General features: G+C 41.0%; 1 protein-coding gene across 2 annotated transcripts in view; it reads right to left on the bottom strand.

Moving 5' to 3' along the window:
• The window catches only part of LRCH2 (leucine rich repeats and calponin homology domain containing 2), a 54576-nt gene extending 30030 nt beyond the window's left edge, over positions 1–24546 (bottom strand). The window contains exons 1-6 of one of the 2 annotated variants that reach the window (XM_056359658.1): positions 24239–24546; positions 6837–6981; positions 3734–3860; positions 1476–1581; positions 1248–1384; positions 880–1013 (exon numbers count right to left, since the gene is read on the bottom strand). In XM_056359658.1, coding sequence (XP_056215633.1) covers positions 880–1013; positions 1248–1384; positions 1476–1581; positions 3734–3860; positions 6837–6981; positions 24239–24512 — 923 coding nt within the window. In that variant the 5' untranslated portion in view covers positions 24513–24546. The remainder of the gene's footprint in view (positions 1–879; positions 1014–1247; positions 1385–1475; positions 1582–3733; positions 3861–6836; positions 6982–24238) is intronic. The other variant, XM_056359659.1, reaches the window with a different exon arrangement.
• Between the last annotated feature and the right edge of the window lie 1423 nt (positions 24547–25969).

Genomic DNA, 25969 nt, shown 5'->3' with positions numbered 1-25969 from the left:
TCCAGCTGTGCACTGGAGCTTGGTTTAAATCACAAGATTATCCAGGAAAGTTTAACTAAACAAGTCCACACTGCTACAAGTACGACGTACAGCGTTAATACCCAAGACCTTGCTAATTTGCAGGACATTTTATTTTTAAGCCTTAAGTTCAGCAGAGGCTTTTGGGGAGCAGCTGTGGACCATAGTTTTTAGGAACGTTTCGAAGTGATCTACAGACACTCTAGACTAACTCCCTATGACAGCGTTGCCCAAGACCATGGACTGAATCTGATAGTTCAGACTGTTCTGTGTAAGCTTTATTTATAATTTTCATCTCTCGTTCCGGCTTGAACACAGAAAGGCACAAGTCACATTTTAAGAAAATACGTGAAAAACAGTATGTTCATATGGTTTCCAACGGCAAGCCAACTGACAACAAAAAAACACAAAAGTTCTCCCATTTAATTACTCAAGAGGTACTCAATACGGAAGTCCAACTAATTAATAAAAAAAAAAAGTCCATGGTATTTCACTAATGTTTAAGTTATTTTCCCTTAATGGGAGGTAGACTTTTCATCTAACAGACTAACTCCATAGTCAGGATATTTGTGAGAACTTCTTGTCTACTGTGTTGATGCATCCATTTGAGAAATAAATAGGTAAGATTTCCAATAAATAAATTTAAAATATATCTTTGTTCTGATTTGCAAAACTTTAACAAGTACAATGGAAATTTTTCATAGCAACTCAGATAAGCCAATTAAGCTTCTAGTAACAATCTTAGAAAATAAATACTATGACTCCTAAGCAAAGCACTGAAATTACAGCTATGATCTGTAATAAACAGATCATTTCATAGCAAATGCTCTAGTAAAATAAAGCAAAACACTCACTACTAACCTGTCTGTGAGTGGCTGGGAGGGGATTCGTTTACCTAACGATGGAAGATCCAAAGAATCCGGTTTTTTATCTATTCTGAGGCACGCCTGAATGCTGAGGAATTTAAATATATGTACTTTACCCTTTAAACAAATCTGTTGGGAAACAAACGAACAACAAAAAAAATATTTTAATTACATAGCATGTCTTTTGAAAATGCACCCCAAATAATACTTTCTACACTGAGTTCACTGAGTTCATACCCACAATTTTCCATTAGGAGAAATACAGCTAAAAAAAATGAAAACCTGAATGGTATAACTTAGAACGGCTTCTTCTTTCTTAAGATCCTAATGCAAATTTCTGAACTAGAATGCTTTAATACTAACCTGTGCTGGTGGTATCTGCATTGGATTGTTATCCAAAACTATAACTTGTAAGTGACGTAACTTTCTGTAACAAATTGGAATTTCTGTAATTTTATTACAAGAAAAATCCAGCTTTACCAAGGGAAGGTCTCCTAATTCTGCATTGGGGGAAACAAAAGAAGAATCAGATACCTTCTTAACACTTCACCTAATTTACCTACATCAAAGAAATGAGGACTGGTAGCTTACCATCTGGCAACATACGGAGATTATTTCTTCTTATGTTTAATTCTCTAAGGGACTGCAATTTTCCTATCTGCTGGGGAAGAACCTGAAGTTCATTGCAGCTAATATCCTAAGAAAGATAAAATTCATAAATTAACATCTTAAATAAATTTAAGATCTGTAAATAAATTTAAGATACTGTAACACAGGAAAAAGCTATCAAAACTACTATAAAACATACTATTAAAAAAATACTATCTTTCTTGTTTTCTCCACAAAGGGAAGAAATGCTATAACAGATCTCAGTGTTCCTTCAGTATTTAGTGATTCATGTTTCAAAAATGAATTTCAGAACTTAATTCAAAGAGTTTAAACAATAAACGATGAAAGACAGGTTTTGAGATTGAAACTGTAGCCCAAGAACCAGGAGTTCCTGGTACAGTTCCCATACCAGTTAAAAGCTCCTTGTGCTACTTGCTGGCAAATTATTTGCCTTCTGCTCCTGCTACAAAAATTCATCTTTCTTAAAAAAAACCCAAACACAACACCAAAACAAAAAACCCCACCACCTTGAATGAACCCATGCAACTACAGATTTACACAGAGCAATAGCAGGATCACCAGCTTCTTGGATACAAGCACTAGAGGGTGACAAAGCCACACCAAGTGAACGCAAAGTACAGTGATTTCTGCCACTACTTTAACATTTATTTATGTAATCCAGACTGGGTCAACAATCACATTGATGTAAGACTGTTTCTAGCCTTTTTTATTTCAGATTCAACAAAACTGACTTCAGAAACTAGTTTGCTAGACTAGGCAACAATGACAGATACCAATCTGTTGAAAAACTGGAAGCTGATTTTAAAGGCAAGTCGAGTCAGTAACTAGAAGCCAGGCTTTAACCAGACAAACCCTTCTCCACTACGCACTTCCAGACCTTCGGCTTAGGCACTGTTCACGTGCTTTTAGCAACCACTATCGCTGCACACAGTTATATGTCTCAGAAAATACAGGCAGCTCGGGACCAACTGTTGTGTATCTATTGCAAGTTCTACTCTATCCACATCACCAAATTTAAGATGGAATTCCCTTCCTAAAAGCATCTTTCTAGTGCATGGCTTAGTTGTGAACTTTTTCTTTTTAATGTATGTATATATTATTTATGTTCTAAACAGGTGTAACACAAGTACTGAAATGAAACTCACTAGTATCTCCTTAACCTGTGTCTTCAAACAGGCATTCTAGGTTGGACGATTTTGAAAACTAAGCCAAAAATACCACAATTGCAATTCTTGAAAACATTTACTTTCCGTAAACAATAGGAGTGATCCCACCTTGAAATCCTACGACACTGAAGTGAGCATAAAGAATTCCTCACCGAAGAGTGAAGGACACTAGAAAAGCCTCACAAGCATTCAGAATATCTCATATTACTTCTAAGTTAAAACAGAATGTTGATTTATAGCTCAGAAATTAGGTCATGTTAGAAGAAATCCCCCAGGCATGCACAGCTACTCTAGTAACGGTAAGAACTGCTTGCAAGGATGAAAGAAATCATACGTAGTGGAGAGAGAAAAAGAAAAAAACCACCTAGTCCAAGCGCTAGATCGGTGAATAATTGTGCATAGTTCTCCAAAACACATAAGCTTCACACAGAGTAATGGTCAGAAAAGCCCAGAATATTAAGAAATAGAGAGAACGTAATGGATGACAAAACACAAAACATCAGTATGCCACAGGACAAACAGATGCTGCACAGACACCTAAACTGTGACTATCACACATCCTTCTATTCACCTCAATCAAAACAGAGGAATAGTAGAAATGGTAGAAAAAGAATAAAAACCAACACAGAAGGCTACAACAATGACTGAATGGCATAACTTCTGTAAGCGCACAGAATACAGGGGGATGAACTCTTCAGCTGGAAAGAGATTCCTGACAATATGTAAGAAAAATTAACAGAATTATGGTTACTGTAAAGAAGGTAAACTGAAAAATTCACCATCTTTAACAACACACAAGCAAGGGACTCAATCTGAAGAGCATTTTTATTTCCAAACCCTTAAGATTTAGTTAACCCAATATAGTGATTTAACCCCATTTTTGTAACTCTATATTACACCTGTAATTTCAGCTCAAACACTAAAAAAAGCAGTAAACAAATTTACATTTTCTAGGTCTGTATTTTTTAAATTACTAGTTTATATTTTTATTATACTGTAAATAAACTGCTCAAACTAATTTTACTTAGTACAATGGTTCACAATTGTACTTACCAACTCCATTAGATCTCTCAACTTTCCAATTTCTTCTGGAATGGAGACCAGCTTATTATTACTGACAACCAGAACTTTAAGTGGAAGATCAAACAGGTATTTTGGCAACGTTGATAAAAGATTTCGACTTGAAAGAAAGAAAAATGAACAAGCAAGGCTAGATTATAATCTTTAAGCCTGACCGGGAGTCCAAGATGCACATTGTACAACTTCTCTCCTATTCCAGAGGACATTCTCCACCTATTACAATTTCATCTAAATTTAAGCTACAATCTCCATAATTAATTCTTTATCAGATAAAGCCTCTCTTAGATATGTGAATTTTAGGTCCCTATCTCGCTTGATGAAATGAGTATGCACTATAACTAAATCTAACACTAAAACATACAGAGCTATCTGTTAAAAGAAATAGTTTGATGTTTGCTTTTATCTTGCTTTCCAATACCTTCAGAAGGACCATTTGATCTGACAACCTACCATTATAAAGTGCATGTTCTCAGCAAACCACAACATTATACAAGGCCATTGCTTCTCATACCATGTGGTCATGTCACTCCTGAGCCATCATAAAAAGCCCTTAACATCTATTTATTACTTTGCTGAACAACAGTCTGGACAGTAAACTTTAAAATTTATTTCTTTTGTGTGTATCATTTTCCAACTACACGCGCATATGTCTGCTTTATACACAAGTAATACACTGTTACTGACAATTTTGATTAAAATACATATTGGAAAAACTACCAACTGCAGACTGCCACTACCAGAAATACACAGAATTTTCCTAATAAGGTACTTGTACATTCAAAAAAAGCCATTGAAAAACCAACTTCTTCAGCTATGGTATGAAATAATTCCTTTTATACACAACAGTGAAAAAAAAAAATCAGTAATTGCTGTTGCTTTAAGTAGAACTATGTAGAGGTCAGTTCTATTTTGGGAGGAAAAAAAAAAAAAAACCAACAACAACACCCACAAACTTAAGTGTTGACATTTGTGTTACACTATATTAAGACAAACCCAGAAGTTATACTATTAAAACAGAGCACTATTTCCATATTTTTAAAAAAAAACACCAAAATATTTTACATTAATTTTCTCAATTAGTCCAGTTTACAGAGCTGCAAAATCAACAAAAATTTATGTCCCTGCAAGGGTTTCACCTTCCAAGTAGTACTGCAATTTTAACGCCATAAAATGAAAGTAATCTTCTATCAGTCTGTTAATTCTAAGTGAATACAAGTTTTGGATGTAGCTATACAGTAAATCTCTTTTTGTTTTGTATTTCAGGCAGATATGACAGGCTTTTTTTATTGTAGAGCACGAGACGCAAAAACATCATGTGCAAGTAAACTTTTAAAATTGATTACAAAAACATGACAATGAAACAGTCATTCTCCACAGCCTTAATTTCCTCTGGTCTTTTGCTTGAGGTGGGTGGTTTTTTTGTTTGTTTTAAAAAAAGCTGCCTACTTCACAATGAATTGCACAATACATTTCTTCAGTCATCTGAATCCAGAATTAGAATTTAAGATCATCTGGTTTTCTTCTGTAACAACATACTGAAACTAGTAAGCCTGGATTTTAGTCTTTTTAACTACTATAGTCTGCTGTATTGGCTCTGACTAAGCCCCCTAGCAGCCCCCATGGTGCTGTGCTTGTGGTGCTGGTGACACACCGGGGCTTTGGCTAAGCTGAGCAGTGCCCGCACAGCACCAGGGCTGCTCTCCAACCTCCTCCCACCCCTCAGCAGCAGGCTGGGGGTGGGCAAGGTCTTGGGAGGGACGCAGCCAGGACAGCTGACCCAAATGGACCAAAGGGATACTCCATGCCATATGATGTCTGCTCGGCAAGGAAGGCTAAGAGAAAGGAGGAAGGAATGGGTATGTGTTATTTACTGCGTTTGTCTTCTGGAGCAACCGCTACAGATAATGAAGCTCTGCTTCATTATACGGTCAAACATCACCTGCTGATGGGAAGCAGAGAATAACACATTCTGTTTTGCTCTGCTTCCACAAGCATGACTTTTCCTATTGCTTCATTAAACTGCCTTTATCTTGACACACACGCACCCCTCACCCAGGTTGGTTTTTTCCACCTTACATTCTCCCCCCTATTCTGCTGAGGAGGGGAGTGACAGAGCAGCTTGGTGGGCACCTGGGGTCCAGCCAAGGACACCCCACCACATCCACATAGTCATGCGTTGTGAAAACAGTCCTCAGACATTAGCACAGAAATGAAGACAGAGCACAGTATGGTAAATGATGATTATAAGAGTTGGTAAATGGTGATTGGGAGAGTCAACTCTCAAAATAAACTTGTACATCCAGTTAGAACTACAGGTTATTTTATTCTGTGTGAAGAATTGCATTCAGCACCTCAATTACGATCAAAACAGAAATAAGCTGTTGCAGGACTTTTTTTTTTTATTTATTACTTTCTTCTTTCCCAAGGATCAATTTGCAATTTTTTTCAAAACAAATTCTGGAATCATATCTCACATGTTAAATACCTCTTAGCTGAGAAGACTGTTTTGAACTTGATGTAGTCAAGGATCAGAAACAAGGAATATTGTTGAAAACAGGGTCTCTGCTCTTTTTGGGAGGGTTCTTCCAGATTCCCTCTCCTTTCAGAGCTCATATTAATCTTCTGCTCTTCCAAGAAGATCCAAAGATATGTTTTCCAAGTTTAAGAACAGCAATACAGCGACGGACATAAATATCATGCAAAATAACAGCCATCTGGCCAGAGTAATCTACTCTGAAGAGTCACAATTTTTAAATTTTTTTTCTTTTTACAGTTTCTAAACATTATGTGTCTGCACAACACACAACATTAAAACCAAAGAAAAAAGTCTGTAAACTCACCTTATCCTCAGCTACCATGGTTTACTGACTGAGATTTCATAATGCAGTCAATTCCTTCCCACAAAGGAAGGAAAAACTGCTGCCTGAAACACCAAGGATAATACAAACAAACAACAGAATTTTACTTATCTGGGCAAAAATGAGGGCAGAAGGGCACTCAATGACATGATGAGTAGAATCCCTTCTCTCCAATGAGTTAAGTTACATAAAGACCAAAAATAACAAGCATTACTCACCTAATGTTAAGGTACGTAAGCATTTGCAGGTTTTTAATAGATTCTGGAATGGATTTGATACAGTTGTGATACAAATTCAAAGTTTCCAGTGGTGCAAACAGCCAGACATCAGGAGGAATTTCAGTAAATCTGTTCTTTGAAAGATCTAGAAGCAAAAGAAAAAAAACCTTAATTTTTAGTCAAAAATTTCCCTGCAGTAGGAGAAGATAGAAGTACCCACTGTTCCTGTCATGCTCCTAAAAATTAAGGTGTTGCAAGAAGTGTAAAATAATTCAGTTTTACCAGATGCTGCTGAATAGAATACACAAAACCCCTTAAAATATTGAAAGATTATTGTTTGATATGCAATTACAACAATAGAAAAGTGACAGGAATTCAAAAATAGATAGCCCACTACACAACTAAGAACATTTTTAAATGCAACTGAATACCAATTATGATTTTCCTTCCTCTGTCAGTCTTTGTTCCGTCCAACTGTTGGGTTTTTTCCTCCAATTCTAGGCACAACAGTAAATCAAGGTACAAACCCAGTAAACATTACTTTTCCTGTTTGACAGCTACATTAGAATCTAACCTTATTGTACAAAATATCTGCAATGCTAAAGCCAAGTTTGCAAAACACCTTACATATTTATTTTGCTTAAGAAATACAATTCCCATCTAAAAAACTATTCTTTCTTGCAAGCACAGTAACTGAGACATTCTCCAGTTACACATGTGTAACAGCTAAAAAGAGACTGAAGTCACAAAGACCAGTGCCAAAAACATTTAGCTATAAAAATAGGCTAGGCAAAATTGCAACCTTAAGAGCAGTAAGGAGGTATCTTTGACAATGGAAACATAATACTTGAACTAGAGTTATTTCAACAATGCATGACTTCATTTTACAAATCTGCATGCAGAAGATACGAAAAACCAGATCACTACAAAAACGCATACCATCTCCAACTACATGAAACCTTTAAAAGGTCCAGAAAATTCAAGTGGGATGTGACCCAAGAATTGGAATTTCCAAGAATGGAAATTATCAGTTAACTACTAAAACCTGTCTTGTAAGAAGTCCATGAAACTATCTTGGAAGAAAGAGATATTTACTTGAGAATATCTGTCTACCTTTTTGAAAGTGACTCTTATTCCCAACCCAAGATATTTCAAAAGGATGTGGTTTCTCAGAAATGCTGAACAAACTCTTTTAACAAAGAAGCAGTACAGATCCCTTGCTATTTCAGGCTTTAGTTCTCTGTTTTTAACACTTGCATAAAATAACTGTGTTTCTGCTTAGCTCCTATCACATTACTGCTGGAACAAACATTATGTTTGTTCTACACTGGACTGAAAAAAGTAGACTAGAAAGTAGCTGGAAAAGTGGCTCAAAGAGGAGGGCTCAACAGTCTGAAGTATGACAGGTATGAGTGGCATTTTTCAGGGCAAACGTTTGAATCTGAGTCATTTAGTATCTCCAACAACCTGGAAAACAGGATAGAACGTGCCCTCAGGACGTGCACGGACAACAAACACCAAACTGCAGGGAGTGAAGAGGCAACGAACATGCTGGAGGGATGTGATGCCAGCCAGAGTGACCTCAGCTGGCAGAAGTTCCATCCAGTTTAATAAAGGGAAACACAGAAAGTTGCACCTGTGGCAGAGTAACTCCTCGCACTAGTGTGGATGGAGGACAAAAGGGCAGAAGACAGCTTTGCAAACAAAACATGGTGCTGGTACACAACTGGCCAGGCTGAATGCAAGGCACCAGTGTGCCTAGCAGGGGGGAAGGCCATCCACACAATGTCCTGCAGATGCCCATCAAATACAATGGACTAGTACAATGAAACGTCACCTTCCAGCGGCATTATTTTTGGAAGCAACCTCAACTTTGCTTCTGAAGTCTAGAATACGTGACATTTGTGAGCTAACAGGCTGTCACTCCATCATTCCATCATTTTTAAGAAATATTCTCAAGCTGAAGTATCACAAAGCCTTCCTTCAGACCAGGGCATTCACTGCCATGCAGAATTCTGCAAACTCCATCCTCAAGTGGCAGAAAGAGAAAGATCTAGGCTGCAGGACTGGCATTCTTAACGAACTGAATGAAAAATGGAATAAAGTTAATTAAAACTAAACATTCCAACTGAAGTTAAAAAACATTATTAAAAAAATAGCATAGCTTGAGAAAGTTTTCACAATAGGTGAGGTCTGTTTTCAACCACATCAACTTTCAAAACATTATAGAAAAATGGCAGCTTTCACATGAAAGAATTTTCTGCAAAACCCTTTTTAGGTTAAACAAAGGTTCTCTGGGCTGGTTTCGGCTGGGATAGAGTTACTGTTCTTCACTATAGCTAGTACGGGGCTATGTTTCGGATCTGTGCTAAACACGTGTTCATAACTGAGAGATGTTTTCATTATTGCCAAGCAGTGCTCACACAGAGCCAAGGGCTCTTCTGCTCACGCCACCCCACCAGCGAGCAGGCTGGGGGGCACGAGGAGCTGGGAGGGGACACAGCTGGGACAGCTGTCCCCAGCTGACCCAAGGGATGTCCCACACCATATGACATCACGCTCAGCATATAAAGCTGGGGCAAGAAGGAAGAAGGGGGGGATGGGATGTTCAGAATTACAGCGCTTGTTCTTCCCAGGTAGCCACTACATGTGACGGAGCCCTGCTCTCCCGGAGATGGCTGGACACCTGCCTGCCGATGGGGACTGGTGAGAGAATTCCTTGTTCTGCCTTGCTTGCGTGGGTGGCCCTTGCTCTACTTATTAAACTGTCTTTAACTCTAAACCCACAAGTTTTCTCACTTCTACTCTTTTGATTCTCTCCCCCATTCCAATGCAGGGGGAGTGACCAAGTGGCTGTGTGGTGCCTAGCTGCCAGCTGGGGTTAAACCATGACACACTTATTCTAATACTCAGCAGAATGGCACAACTACGTGCAGAAAATGCACACAGAAAAAAAGATGCATAGTTGTATTGCCAGCACACTTCTACAACCTCCACCACGTGAGAGAGTCTTTGATACAAACCCATTCTGAAGAAATCGGCTCTAAGGCTCTTCCCGATTTTATCAGCAGCTGGAAAGATTAACTGAAGGCTGGTACAAATATCTAGTCCACAAAATACAAATGACAAACCCATCCTACTGCCACTGATCCAAAGAGCAGTACTGTAGGTTATATCTGAGCTGGAAAATTCCAGAGTACCATGAAAATTCTGCCACTACATGTGCATCCAGCCAGATGTCTACCATAGGTCTTGGAAAGAAAAAGGCTAAAAGCCAGCTTTACTGGTTTTTCTGCAGAAATAAAACTCAAGAGGTGGGCCAGACCACAACTACAGGATGCACCAACTCTATGCCCTGGACAAATGTAGTATACAACAGGCAATATAAAATATTGTAGTTTCTAGCCTGGCCTGACAAAAATGACATTAGCACAGCCTGGTTGAAGTCCCTTAGTGTAGCCTTGTACAAAACCCATACAATTTCACATTACAAGAAAATATACAAATACTGTGAAATTAGTATACATTGCTGTTGAAAACACTTCCCTGAAAATAATGCCCCAAGACACTGTGGGGCAAGGATTCCACTACTCCATTATGAAACCTGAAAGTCCTCTTAAAATAGGAAATTATACCCATTATCTGTCAATAACAAAACAAAAAAAGGTACATAATGAGCTGGAAGATAGTATGACATCTCTTTCAAGCAACCTGCCATTCATTCAATGCAAAACAGCATTAGAATAGCTCCAGGGGTTCAGATCTTTCGAAAGAGAAAGATCCGAGTGTATACAGTTTTCCATTTATCAAGTATACTTACAGCTTTTTAAAAATAAGTAATTCTATTCTGTATCCAAACTGAAAAGTTATTTATACCTGTTTTCACAATGAGCAAAAAATGTGTGAGTTCATCTATTATACTAAATAAAATGTGAATGTGAAGCTTATGCAATTTAGGCACCTTTTGAAGACTAATAACATATGACAGAGAAAACAGCGTAAGAAAAAAACAAGGAAACTTCCAGAATGGAGTGTTTCTCTACAAACAAGACAGGCTTAAGCTCAATGAAAATGGAAGCACACTGCTGGCACTTAAAATGAGAATGGTTTTCTAAGGGTTAATAGACTGAAGAAGCAAGGGAAGCTGCTAAATGCAGAACCACAGATGATTTAAGATGACAACTCCTCCAGAAGTGAGATTATAGGGATTCTTTGCCTAACCAGTTTAGACTGGAAAACTCTAAATTGGGGTTACGTGAAGACTAAATAGAAGACACGATCCATAACTGCTCACGAATCACAGAGTATTTCAACTCATTGTCTCTGCAGAAACAATAAAAGTGAGAAGTACACCATTGCTAAGGTTAAATTTAAAAGGGGAACTAGAAAAATATGGAGAAGTTCATTGGAGCTTGGTTTCCTTTGAACAGGAAAAGTCTTTACTGACTGTGAGACAATAACTAAAAGACAATATATTTAAAGTTCAAAAGGAAAGAATTTTAGGAAATCAGAGTTTGAAGGGGAAGCTATAAGTAGTAAGTAAGAAAGTATCTTGTACAAGTTTAAGCCACGATCAAAAGGTAAAACAAAAAGCTCAAGCTGTCAGGTTAGAGCAGCGTGCAATAAGGTAGTCAAATAGCATCAACATCATGTTTGCCCCGTTTTCACATTTTTCCCTAAGCATTCACTACTGCTTACTATCAGAGGCATGCTGCTACAACAGACTGGCCTTTTATTTGATCCAGTACAGTCATTTTTATATTCACACTTTGTATGCACTACATGCTGAATTTGAAATACAGGCTTAGTTGGGAAATTTACACTTGGACCTCATCTTGACATCGTAACATTTTTCATAAAAATACGCTGATCCATGACATTGATGTGTTGGGGGTTTGTTTGCTCCAAGTGTTCCAAAATTGTATTTAGAAACTAGATCAAAAAAACCAACAACCCACACACACCCCCACAAAACCCAGGTCTGGTCCCCTAATTTGTATTACATACAGATATTCCTAGCCAGTTTTTCTAGTAATGCTTTAGCCAAGCCTAGGCCAAAAAACATTAAGCACAACAGTAACTAGATAATTAGTCCTACAGAAGTCAATGAATGTATAAAACTAAGTGTTCAGACCTGATCCCAAAGATAACACTTTTAGCCAACCTAAACACAAATCTGAGATCAACACACAGAACATGGGTAAAATTTATTAGTCTGTCAGATGCAAGATCATGCTGGAGAAGAAGGAAAAAAAAAGACGTCCCAGAAACTGCAAAAACACCTGCATATGGTAATTCTAGGAAGCAGAAGTCTTCCATATCCAGAAAACACTCAATCCCCTTATAATTCAAATCCTGTGATTGTTACACTTTACATTGAACAATAACAGCAATAAAAATCCACCTCAGTTTAATTATATTTCACACAGTAATTATTAATTCACTTGACAGGCCAATGGTACTGAAGAAATACAGGCAGGCAAATGTTCCTTCTTTAGTGTAATGCTCCAAAACCATCTTATGACCACACCTCCTACCAACTGTTCTTCTGTTACACAAATATTCCATCTTTCTGTTTCTCACATCTCAAACAGAAAGCCAAGTGTCCCTCCTTCAGCAAGGTCCTATAAAGAGAAAATTATCCAATTTGCATTTGATATGATGGAGTACCAAGAATGATATCAGCAACACAGACAAGACTAAGGCCTTCCTAGTGTGTCACCTTCACTCACAATTAAGGACATCAGACTTCAAACATCTTTAACTTCACGATCAACCATGGTAAATAACGGCCATCATTCACACCACAGCATTCAAGTAACAGGAGGCAGAATATAAAATCTAAGAGACTAAGTTCTGTTGCACAAAGATATTCCAGATGCTGAAATGTCAAAATAATTCAAAAGAATCAGCCAGTAAATGTATGCATTTCCTTATCTCCCTAAGGAGGAGGAAGGGAAGTTAAATCCAACCTGCGAAGCATTTAAGATTAACCATAAAGCAAAGATGAATGCATGAAATAATTAAACTTGTCTCGAAAAACAAGCTAAAAACCTAAGTCAAGACTACAGAAGTCTAATACTTTAAGCTCCTATGAACACGAGTTGTCCACCTTCTACCAGGAACGGAGATTCCAGAATACATAGAAAGAAAAGTATGAATCCAAAGCTAACAACAGGCCAGCCTGCCAAAGCAGTCCAACACTTCATCTACACTATGCCCACCACGACTCCTGCTATGATGGGGTGAACTTCAGCACACTGCTATGTTATTATATAGATTTAATACATGTAGTGGAAGAAATCTCTCACTTAATGCAGATGAACAACAACCAGGGCTACAGAATGAGAGTCACAGCAAATCAAAGCTAAGTAGAAAAATACCCTCTAAATCTCTCAGCTGGAGTGTTGTGACTGTGGCCTAACAAGTAATTCCTTAGCAATTACCTAAGTTCATTAGCTATTTTACACTAGCACAGTTTGCACGGTCATACCATGGAGAAGTGCTAGTTTAGTCCTCAGGAGAATGTTCCAAGCCTGTACATCTCTAAGTATGTTTGCATCGCTACAAAAACTGTGGTTTTGCATTATCCTTAGTCTTGTCATCTTCTTTACTGGGAATGATTAAATGCAGATGCTCATTAATTTTATTAGTAAGAAACATTGATGAGCTAACACTGAGCTTGATTTATCCACAGTTAAAAACGACATGCTTCATTTTACTACTACGTCAGTATCCAGCTTCCAAAGACCTTGAAGAGCTGCTAACAACTTACAAGTGTTTGAACAAAATGGTTTAGAAAATATTTTCCTCCTTCCTTGTCTTAGCAATCCTGCTTTGAGAAGTACACAAGGTAATGAAAGCCATGGAAATATAGTAGTTGTTTACTACCAAACTGAAGCTGCCAGTTCCTGTTGTGGTATTTCTGTAGTGAAGATCAACATACTCTATAAATACAACTGGTCTTCAGTGTAATCACTACAAATATCCTTGTTTTCTCTCTTGTTTTGATCTTCAAAAGTCACATAAGTACTATATAAATGACTTGATCATTCTGTCACTAGGGCAAATGGATTCATGAGTCTGCAGGCATTCAAAGGTACTATTTGAATTTACTGATCTTAAGCTGAAGTCTATAAGCCCAATATTACAAGTGACAAATGATATAGGAGAAAAGCAAAAAATTAAGAAAACAGTATGTTTCAAAGTCTGCTAAGCTTGGGGATCCTTGCCCAGCTTGTTGATAAACTAAGAAAGGAACTAGGAGATACAGCTCTCATTACTAACCACAGAAATGGCACTTGACAGGAACAAATCAGTTTCATTGTTTACGTAACAATGCTGTCTTTAGTCAGAAAAATGAAATTACCTGAGGCTTCTAGGAGAATCCAGAAAACATACTTCCCCAAGACTGAAATATCACTGGAAATGCTCAAAACTCAACTGGACAAGCAAACTGCTCTAACAATACCTGTTCTGAGTAGTAGACTGTCCTGGATGACCTATCAAGATCTCTTTCAACCTATGTCATTACAGGATATAAAAAAGTAGTTTGTTTTTATTACAAGAGTATAATCATCTTAGGTTTGGAAATATTACTTGAGTATTTCAAATATCAGTTCCTTATGATGGTAAGGAAGAAAACTAGAGATGGATCAAAAAAGCCAAGTGTTCCTAAAGACTTACCTGCTTCCTGTAAAAGGTCTTAATTCTGCCAGCCATGAAATCTGATAGCAGCATTAATGAAACAAATCTTCATTTTCAGCTTTCAAATAGAAAGTTATGGAAGAAGAAAAGAAAAAACACAACAAACCAACACAAAAATCCCCCCCAAAACAACAGTTATATTCACAAAAAAGTGTATCCTGTGTCCAGTTTACCAAAAAGAAAGTGAACACACTACAGTGTTTTAAGCACCTTGCTCCTATGTTGTTATCTGGCATATGGAAAAAAAAAACCAAACACACACACACCACAAAAAACAAGAGTAAGCCAGAAACAGAAAGCTGGAATTGGTGGGAAGGCGGCAGACTATTCAAAGGTTTTTTTTTCTCATAGATTCTGATCACAAGTCCTCTGAATAAGCGACCCAGCACTTTCCAATAAAACTGAAACAGAACTAGGTTTCTGAAACTACTAATTCATCCTGATTATCGGAAACCTCAGGAGAATTGTACTCTTACACTTGCCAAGCTTAAGTCAGAAGGGATGTCCTCTAGTATCTCTAGCATTCCCCTCAAACTCTACACATCCTACTGGCAGGTTCAGAGTTCAAAACTTTTTCAACATAAATGATTCTGTGATTAAGACCTTTAAGATCATCAAGTTCAACTGTTAACCCAGGACTGCCAAAGCCACCACTAAACCATGTTCCTAAACACCACATCTACACATTTTCTTAAACACCTCCAGGGGTGGCAATTTCACCACTTCTCTGGGCAGCCTGTTCCAATGCTTGACCATCCTTTCAGTTAAGAAATTTTTCCTAATATCCAATCTAAACGATCCACAGTGCAACTTGAGGACATTTCCTCTTATCCTATCGCCTGTTTTCTGGGAGGAGAGACCAATGCCCTTCAGAGAATCCTGGACTAGACACCTCTTCTGTATCAATACAGTTACGTCCAATTTATATATTAGGAACATGTTTACAATATACTGTTATATATAATTTTCTGGGTTTTTTTCTAATTGTATATAACCCTACATATAACCATGATCAGAGAAACCACACATAAATAAGGACCAGCACCTCTTCCCAAGCACCTATAACACCAAGGAACATAGTGAGAAACAGCAGCAAATATAAAAAAACCCCTTTGCATGTAATGTGACAGTAATTTGACAGCAAGGGAAACAATAGTAAGACATTCTGAAACTGAAAGGAGAAAGAGCACTGAAAGGATAAAGAGCACTGACAGAGTTGCAGCTTTTATGCAGTCACAAAATTGCAACATGGACGGATGAGACACTCACGACTTCTAAGCAAGTTCAGAAAAAGTATAAAGGAGGCATTTCCTTGCCACCAATGTGACTATTTAATTGCTAGAGAGATGAAAAAAAAAACTTCCAGGAAAACTAATTACTTTGACCAGCTTCACAGCTTCCAGTACATCTTCAATCATTTATTCAGTCTTCTAACACATGCAATGTCTCCTTATACGCTTACTGAAGTAAAACACAGGGTACTGCACTGTGCCAATGTGAGTGACCATGTTTCTCATAGTGGTATGCCATCAAATATTTAGCACAGGGATGTTCCATATTAGAGAAGCTAACCAACTTTTCACATTGCTTCTCAGTTCAATATTCCTTTGCTTGTGTTTGTTCTTAGACCTGTTTAAAACAGGAAAACACTCCCAAGACTATAGGTGGCTATAAGTAGCTTTTTTTTTTTTAACTGTGTCTTTGACAGAGCACAGAATAGCTTCTATTTTCGTGAAAAAGATATTACAAAATGCTGTTTGGGTTCTAAATCCAACAACTGAAGAGCTAGGAAATACCTGCTTTAGAGTTATCCACATCACTAATTTCAGTTACATCCTCCCTGTGCACTTGAAGTGACAAATGAAGAAACTGTACACAACCACATAATTGAAGTTTCTCATCAAGCACAGAAGGAAGCTTGTACAGAACAACCAGAAACCAAATTTTACAGATTCTGAGCTCTTGGCTTTTCAAGCTAAACAGCACTACTGAAGAAGAAAAAAATCCTTTTTTTTAAAGAAAAAGACTATTATTACTTTAGGGACTTAAACCAAAAAAAAAGCATCTCATCAGTTGGAACCACAGTTCTTCCATGTGAAATACATCTTTCTGTAATTGAACAGACCAAACAGTTACTGTCTCACAGACTTCTGCTGCTGGAGAGGAGGAACTGAGATTCAGCACGCTGGCTTTGCAACCAACATAGGCTTGAGGAACCCACTATTCTGGCTCATCTTCACTGAGCCGAGTCTCCTGGTCTACACTGGACACATACGTTGAACTTGTCTAAATTGGCAGTGCAGTTCAGGCAATTCTTGTTTTTCATGTAAGTTGTCTCCACTCACCACACTGGTTCAGGTATATGAGGTTTTTCCTGAAATCTGCACTCAAAAACTACACCAGAAGCACCGATCTAAAGGTTGGAATAACTGGGGGGCATGCCAGTGCTGATCTGCTGTGCACCAATGCAGTGCTGAAACCAACACATGAGTTCAGGGAATTCCTTGCCATATTACCACATAAGAAGGATCCAGGCATTTCCACGCACTGCTCCAACTCTTGAGTATACATGTTCAGTTATTATAGCATAATTAAAATGAAAAATAAAGAACACATCTCCAAGAGGAGGGAACCATTTACTCCTCAGGTTGGTATATGAAGGGGTACATTGGCACACCAATTGCCTATACAGTCAAAAAGACATTACTATGTATCAAGGATTATCTTCCTCTCCACTTCCGAAGGAGTCTCGTCACCACAAATCTTTCAGTTTGAAATGATAAGCAGCAAATCCCACAGGAAGCTTATTTATTTCCCTAAACAACACAGCACTTCAGTATTTTGTCTAGGCTACAATTCTTAAAACAACTTACTACCAGAAAGAGTGAAATATGTTCTCCTGACAAGTTCACAAGACTTATTAAGCTTGTGTATTGTAGCACAGGGGATCTTCCTCCCACTTAAATCAGCCATTACTTATCGGTTTAATTCTGTCGATTTATTTTTTGTTTTTGAAATTGTTAAATTTCCAATTTTCAGTTTCAGATTGTATTAACATTTTCACAGAAAAGTAGTATAAGGGTAAGTAATTATCATTTGTAAATAAAGCAAAGTCTGGGTTTCTTAAGGATTACCTAAAATGCACACAAAACTCCCAAGTAAAACTTACGTTAGTCTCTGTATGCTCAGTTATATACATCCAAGCCTTTGTCCTGAAAAGCTTACAACCTAAATAGACGTAAGGCAGAGACAAAAGGTTACAACCAATCACTGTAACCAGTATTTACTACAGGACTTGTCTTTCATGCAGATAAAATTGCTTGACACTGGATAAACTAAGCAGAAACATTTTTAAAGCAAGCTAGACTGCTGGAAGGCAAAACACACTGGAAAACAAGGTGAGCGATGCAGAAAAAACCCTGAAGAAAAATGGGTAAACGAACAGTCCATGAGCACAAGTGAACAGGGTCTAGCAACAACTACGCTATGTTCTCTTGAGACACGAAGGCCACTGCTGTAGCAACTTCAGCATCTGTTCTTATTTGCCTGTGCCTCCCACTGACTCTGTCTTGCTCGTGCCAGACCTCACAGCAGCAGTTAAGAATGGCTGTAGCCGCTTCTGTTAGCTCAAAAATAAGTATGCAATATCACTGCATGTAATGATTTCAAGTGAACACTTCCATAAACCTTTTAGTTTTAGGTCAGTCTTTAATATATCAAGTTCTTGACCACTACCTGCTGGTTCCACCTATTCAAACTGTGGTAAAGTGACAAATTGAAGTAGATGTTTGCTTTAATACACAGATGGTCAGGGATTTGCTCATTGTGCAGTTACATCTGCTGGTCAGCAGCCTAACAGGCCTGAGATACAGTGTTCCTGCAGGCCTTGTAACTACAGAAACCTTCTTTGAAAAAATCATATGTTGACACTTGGGAACAGACTAATCATGTCCGTCAAGCAAAAAAAAAAACCTTTAGCTCTGTAACAGAGGACACACACACATCCCCCAACCCACCTAAAGTGCTATAGCTTCTCTGGATCCATCAGACATGGCAGCAGATTCTCCTAGCAAGCAGCAAACAATTCCAGATTAGTTGGAAGAAAAGCAGAACATTCAGAAGCCTCTCTACACTGTCATGTAGAACTTTTACCACGTAGAAGATCTAGCAAGTATCTTTGCATTTCCTGTGGAATTTTAGCCTTCAGTCTTGACTCAGTTACCTTTTTGCTAAGGACACGTCTCAAGCATTAAATGCCAGCCTTGCCAGTAAAATTTATACACTTCTGAATCAGCTCCAACAAAACTTCAAAAGTCATGTGAAGTCTACAAATTAGAACATAATTTTTACAAACAAGAAAAACTGAAAAAGCAAAGGCTCATCCTTTTCCCTTCTTGCATAAGGTTTTGCAATACAGGTCACGATCAAAATACTCATTTGCCCCATCCTCAAATAGCAAGTAACAAAGCAGAAATCTGTATCTCAAAAAGTTCTTTAGATTAATCGAGCACAAAAATATTTCAGATGTTCATTTTTTGATATTCCAAGGCACAAAAGTAGTCAACGTGATAGCAAATTTAGTTTTGATGGATGAATATTCTATACAAAAAGTAAAAAAAACCTACACATTGCACATTTCTGGTAGGTCCGCATTTCAGATAAGGCTATAACATGGAATTATTTATATTTTTTTTAAGATTAAGATATTACTGGTATTCTTCATAATGCAATTATGCAGGTGAACTAATAATAAGTTGTTTTAACTTCAACTCACTCAACTGAGACTTCTCCTAACTTGTCTATAACACCAAGTATTAACAAGTACCCTTCTTACTGGCCTTCAACAAGAAAGCCTCAAACATACCCATTTTCCCTTAGTCCAAACACCTTGGACAGGCTAAGAAACCACTGTGGGGAGTTTCCACAATTACTTACTTATAAACTGTGTCGCTTCCAGGTTTTGCATCGGGTATGTTTCTGACCATAAACACTACTCCCTCCACCCCAAAAAATCCCACATAATCTGAAGAAGTCATTACAGAAGAGCCACGTTTTTCAACATGTCTGATTTCTAGAATGTAATCTACATTTAGGATATCCATCATACCTGAATGTTCTTTTCTTAAGCTGAAAATTGAATTTGGTGGTGTTACTGTCACCTGCCATTACCTTAATCAACACTGGTGCCACCAACAAAAATAACTTTGTTCAGACAGGAAAATGTAATTGCTTTAGAAGTATATATTACAAAGGCAGAAACACAGTATTATAAATTAACATTCTTATGCAACTTACACGCAATATTAACTTTTTGTTGTCGTTTTTAATGCATAATCACATTCATTATTATTTATGGCCCTTCTAGGTATATAAGATATAAAAAAAATCAAAGTCACGCAAGTGACATCAATCACTCCCATCCCATACCCTCAGCAGACATACGCAGGAATTACCATGTCGAAGCCCTGCCTGTGGTGCTGGGATTGTTATGGGCCATGACAGGAGGGCTCACTCTGAAGTCATACTGGGAATACACTGGTGTTACTTCTCAGCTATATAAGGAGGTAGCAGGTGGTGAGAAATTAAAAATTTCGAAGTTAATATATTTACCAGCAGTCATTCATCTTCTTATAATTGCTTGGAGGTTCCCTCAGAATTAAAAATTGGGAATCAAGTTTTATTTCAAAGTCATAAACACATAAGACTGATGGCACCACTACATTTATCCAGAGCAAATAAACTGTTTGAGCTGTCAGTCTAGTACCTTTCATATTTACTAAATTCATGTTCTAAGAATATTTCCAAAAAAAGGGGGAAATTGCTAAAGGCACAGGCTGATTTAGTTCAGCATGGCAATATAGCACAGGAACCTATCTCGGAAAAAAAACAAACAGAAAACACACAACTCTCCAGCTAAACAGACAGTGATTACATTGATGTGATATACTCAATTACTTAGCTGCCAGGGGGCCTAATGTTGCTCACGCAGCGAGAAGCAAAATTACACACGTTAATATAATAATTGGAATATTCTATATAACTCTTGATATACCTTTCAATATCTCACGACCTATGATTTTTTTTTCAGAAATTAATTTAACAGCTGCACAAGATCTGCTTAAACAGAAAACAAATCCAAGAAAATAATAAAATAAGGGTTTTTTGGCCAAAGAGCTGCAGTGACAATTCAGTTAAAAAGAGATAAGACAAACATAAGGTCAGAGCTAAACAGCCAGATATTGCCATTATGCTTTTAGCTCAGCAGTAATTTTTGTCATGTAATTTAAGATGCCAAAAACGTGCTAGAGTATTTGCATATTATGTATTGGCAAGCCATTACATCCTAAGTTATATGTAAAACATGGCCAGACCTTAAATAAAAAAATCCCAGGGTATTTTTGATAAATCAACAGCAGCTGTATTTCAACATATACATATCTGAACCTTACTGAGAACTGAAGTTGTTTTCTTTCTGTTGCTGATTTCATTGATGTTAAGACCAAATATTCTGGATTTGCAGTGACACTGTAGATCCTACTCCATAAGGGTTTGTGATATGCAAAAGGATAAATCATTTACATCCAGATTTAGTAGAGGTTGTTTTTTTAAATGTTTGTTTTGAGTACCTTGGAACCGAATTTCAGAGTCACTGACTTAGAACAGAAACTGAAACACAGCAAAGATTTTTGATCCATCCCCCCCATCTCCCATACCTCAGTCTAAATCTATAACCTTATTCCCAGGTATATTTTAATGTGAAAGAGTGGTAACTGCTACAAGAATGCCAGTAAGTAGACGACCTCCAAAGTAGTTGCTGATCCTCCATCAAGCTCTATGCCATAGTGATACTCTGTGAAGGATGTCCATGATTCACCAGCAGAATACCATTTATCCACTCATCAAAACAATTCTACACACTAAGTCAAAGTAAAGACTATGAAGCTTTTGTTTACAAGCATATTCTGAAAGACAGCTAAAATATGTATTTCACTGGATTAATTTGTAAATCAGTGCTACATTACATCAGGATTGTTACAAGATGGTACTTGTATAGAACCACATCGACAGTTTTTTTACAGCAGCAAGCAATATGGCTATTCTTGTCAGAGACTGCCCTTCAACATTTTCACATGATCTTTCATGATGAAAATGCAATGCTGAATGTAGTGACTGGGCTCTACTACATCCTAAAAGATAAAGACAAGATCACTGCAGACAACTTTTACTCAAATATGTTAAGATTCAAAATAAAACAACAACAAAAATAAAGCCCAAAATACAATTAGTAATAATTAGAAGCAAAGAAAATAAAGATCCTTGATGTACCTGTTTCAGGATACAGGAAGTCTTTTCAGTAATAGATTGCCTATATACAAAGCTTCTTTTTTAATGGTTTAGTTACTGAATATTTATATGCAGAAGTGACCTATGTTGCTGAATACATTTTTAAGCTACAAGGAAAAAAGAGCTATTAATTCATGGAACCTGCTTTTATTTTGATTTTGTGCTTTCATTATGAAATAACTAACACACTTTTACCTATCCCTATTCTGCACTGCACACAGGAATGCACACGTGTCAGGAAAAATGGTAAAGCACAAATCATTAATAAGCTTAGTACCAGATGCTGAAATTGGATTTTAAACATCAGTCCTTCACAAATTCTACACCCTACACAACCTAATATATTGCAGAAGAACGAGTACATCATTATTTAAACCTCTGCACAGATATAGCCCACAACAAAGAGCAACAGAATGAGTATTTGATAGACCAGGAGTACAGGATTGTCAGAGATGGATAAAGGTACCACAATGGGCAGTCTCATTTTCAAAACAATAAGCCAGCTATTCATAACCCATGGGGAAAGAAAAGCCCCAAAACAAAACCAAAACACCCATGGAATTAATTCATGCAAACAACATTTTGGAAAGCCACTACTACTTGTGAACAAAAGACACCAGACCTCCCATTAGTATTTTATTCTAGTGCATTACTCAGAATGATCCGTTTTCATCAACTGCTCCAGCAGCAAATAAATCCAGTACATCAGAGGCGAGCCAAAAATGTAACACAACCCCCACTGAAAATGTAGTTATGTTTTCTAGGAACTGCAAAGAAAAATGTCTCCAAGTCTGGGTAAATCCAAGCTCACACTCACGGTATCTAGGCATTTACCAACACGGTGAATACATTAAGCTCCGACACGCACAGATCGGCGCACCCGCACTTGTGACCACCTTCCCGCAGAGCTGGGGGGGAGGAACGACCGGAGCACCCCAGGTAATAAAGCTTCACTGCAAGGGATCAGACACCTTTGAAGGTACAAACCAACCACAGCAGGGAGCTGTTATTGCCCAGAGCGCCAACTAAACAGCTCCCCTCGCCTTGCACACCCTCTTCCACGCACCATGTGCAGGCACACGAATGGCAAGCCCTCATCCTTGTGACACGTATAGACAGGCACACGGAACACAACGCCTAGCTCCCTGCAATCACACACACACACAGAAAGCACCACCTTTCCCTCGCTGCACAAGCACACACAGCCGGGAGCCCCCCGCCTCACCGCAGGCAGCCCCGCTCCCCCCGGCAGCACAGGCACACGGAGGGCGCCGGCGCCCCTCCCCACCGCACGCACACCCCCCGGGGCACAATAACCCCCCACCGCACACAGTCCCCGCACACCCTCAGCACAGCAGCCCGCTGTCCGCACGCACACACGGAGGGCGGTAAGGAGCCCCTCTCCCCGCAGAGCCCTCCCTTTGCACACACACGCGCTCCGCGCAGGCGTACCCTCGCCCCTTGCACCCCACTTCCCCACGCACACCGCAGGAGCGCCCCTGCCTTTGCACGCACACAGCAGAAACGAGGTGTCCCCCGGCCCCCCCTCAGTGCGCAACCCCGCCATCGCACAGCCACAGCGCAGGAACGCCCCCCCGATAAGCCCACACAGCGGCAGCCGCCCCCCAGTGCACGCAGAGGGGGAGCATCCCCCCCCCCCGCACGCTCCAGATCCCCCAACCCGTCCCGCTGCACGCAGGGGGAGCCCCCTCGTCGCCCCGCTCCCGCCGCACACAAGCCTCCGCGCTGTCCCCCGTGTCCCTCACACGGCGAGGGCCCGGACCCCTCCCCACCGCCACCACCACAGCACACGCACACGCTCCAAGACCCCGCACGGACACCACGGCGGGGGCCCCGTACTGCTTCTCCCCGCCGCCGCCACAGCAGCCCTCCCACTGCATCCTCGTCGTTGTCACCACAGCATGTACCCGCCACTGCTCCCCCCAGTTCCCATCACAGCCCATCTCCCCGCTGCATCCTCCCACTGCCCCCGCCGGGCTCCCCCAGAGCAGCCGCCGGAGCAGGCCGCTCCCCATGCCATCCCCCCCAACTGCCACCAGCACCACCACCACCACACACACCCCGCCGCCCCTCCTTTGCCACCACAGGAGACCCCCTCCGCTGCATCCCCCCCACTGCCACCGCAGCAGGGCCCCCGCACGCCCTCGCTGCCCCCACAGGGCCCCCCCTTCCCGCTGTCGCCCCCACTACCACCACAGAGGGGACGTGCGTGTTCCCCCTCGTCGCCCTCACGGCCGGGCCCCCCCATCCGCCCCACATCACCCCCGCAGCCGGGCCCCCTCGGCAGGAGGCCCCGTCGCCCCTCACAGCCGGAGCCCCCACGCACACACCTGCTTGCGTGGTGTCGCTGAGGTCGTAGCCGCTGCCGGGGAAATCGCGCAGCTTCCTCCCGCTGAGGCAGAGGATGCCCGAGCTGCCCGCCTCCTCCAGGGCCCGGTCCAGGCTGCGCACCGTGTGCGGCTGCGGCAGAGTGGCCGCGCCCCAGTGCGGCCCGGCCGAGAAAGAGAGAGTGAGGTGAGCGGGGATCCCCAGCCCCCCCACTCCGTTGCCGTTGTTTCCGTTACCCCCACCGCCGCCGCCGCCGCCCCCCTGCCCAGCCGCCATCTTCGCGCGGCGCAGACCAACCCCACAATAACAACAGCCGGGGCCGCCCCGCCGCCACACCGCCACTGCGCAGGCGCGGCCGAGCCAGCAGGGGGCGGGGGGGGCCGCGGGAGAGAGGCTGGGGGGCCGCTGGCGGGGGGCGTGGTTTCTGCGCGCCCCTCGGCCGCCCTCACCAATCCGCAGCGGCGTGGAGCGAAGGGGCGTGGCCGCGCCGCTCCCCAGAGGCCCCCTCCACCAATCCGCGACGGCGTGGAGCGAAGGGGCGGAGTTCCCCGAAGCGGTGCTCGCCGGTGAGGGGCCGCGCGCGCGTTCAGGGGGCGGGGCGGCGCGTGGCGCGCGAGCCGCGCGAGGGGGGTCGCCCGCGGGCGCTGCGGGGAGTGGGAGCGGGGCGGGAACGGGGCCGCAGCGGGTGCAGAGCGGGGCGGGAGCGGGGCCGAAACGTCCCGCCGGCGGCGAGCGGGGCTGGCGAGCGGGGTGCCTCTTGCAGCCGGGCCGGGCGCGGGGCCGAGTGCCCTGGGAGGCGGCAGCTGCGGGGGGCGCTCAGGGCAGGGGCCTCCCGCCAAGCGGGACCCGGAACGCCCCGGCTGGGCAGCCGCAGCGCCGGTGGAGCGGCACCCGGCCCGGCCGCGGGGGCACGGCACCGGGCCGCCTTCGTTCGGGGGAGCCGCTTGGCGCCCCTCGGGTTTCTGGCCGTATCTATGGCAACACAGACTATCGATCGCTCCTCACCTGAGCCAGATGCATCGGAGCATCACCTCTGTGTTGGGAGCTAATAACGAGGAGCGCCGGTCAATAACTGGAGAGCCTCGTTAGTGGCATGACAAAGAGATCACTAAGGAGTATCCCGTAGCAGGACAAGGGAAATAGGAATAAGGTTGTCACCCTAAAATGCGTTAAGAAACATCCAGAAAACCCCCAAAGATGCTAACGCTCTTGGCTCGGTGTGAAAGGGGAGTGGTGAAACATAAATCAGAAGCTGATTGCAATGTCCGAGGGCCTGTTATATTAATACAATGCTACACAATTGCTGGAATACTGGCTGAATAATCATGTCTATTACTATGTAATATGTATCTGTCAAAAATTACTCCGGAGCCATAATTAAGAAATGCTAAAGAAAGGCTTATAGACCTGCATTTTAATGAAATTGCCAGGGGGTTGATAAGCAGAATGTGCTTTTGTGCTTTGATCCTCCTGAAGGTCCTTAAATGGCTTGTTTTTTGCATGCATGCATCATGACTAATTTGGGGATCTAAGGGAAATTCCTTCTATAAGCAATATGGAAGAGACTAGCCTTCCGTCAGCAATATGTCAGTGAGAGACAGCTGAGCCATTATTAGTCAAAAGAGGAACAGCCCTGCGATATTCTGTGGGTGCTATCTGGCTGAAATTCAATAGAGCCACATTAGCCAGGATCAGTAAGAAGGTACTGAAGAGTGAACGGCTTAATCCTTCGA

This window comes from Falco biarmicus, chromosome 14, assembly GCF_023638135.1.
Source record: "Falco biarmicus isolate bFalBia1 chromosome 14, bFalBia1.pri, whole genome shotgun sequence".
Taxonomy (NCBI): domain Eukaryota; kingdom Metazoa; phylum Chordata; class Aves; order Falconiformes; family Falconidae; genus Falco; species Falco biarmicus.
Note: the sequence above shows the minus strand (reverse complement) of the source record. Positions and strands in the feature narration are given on the sequence as shown.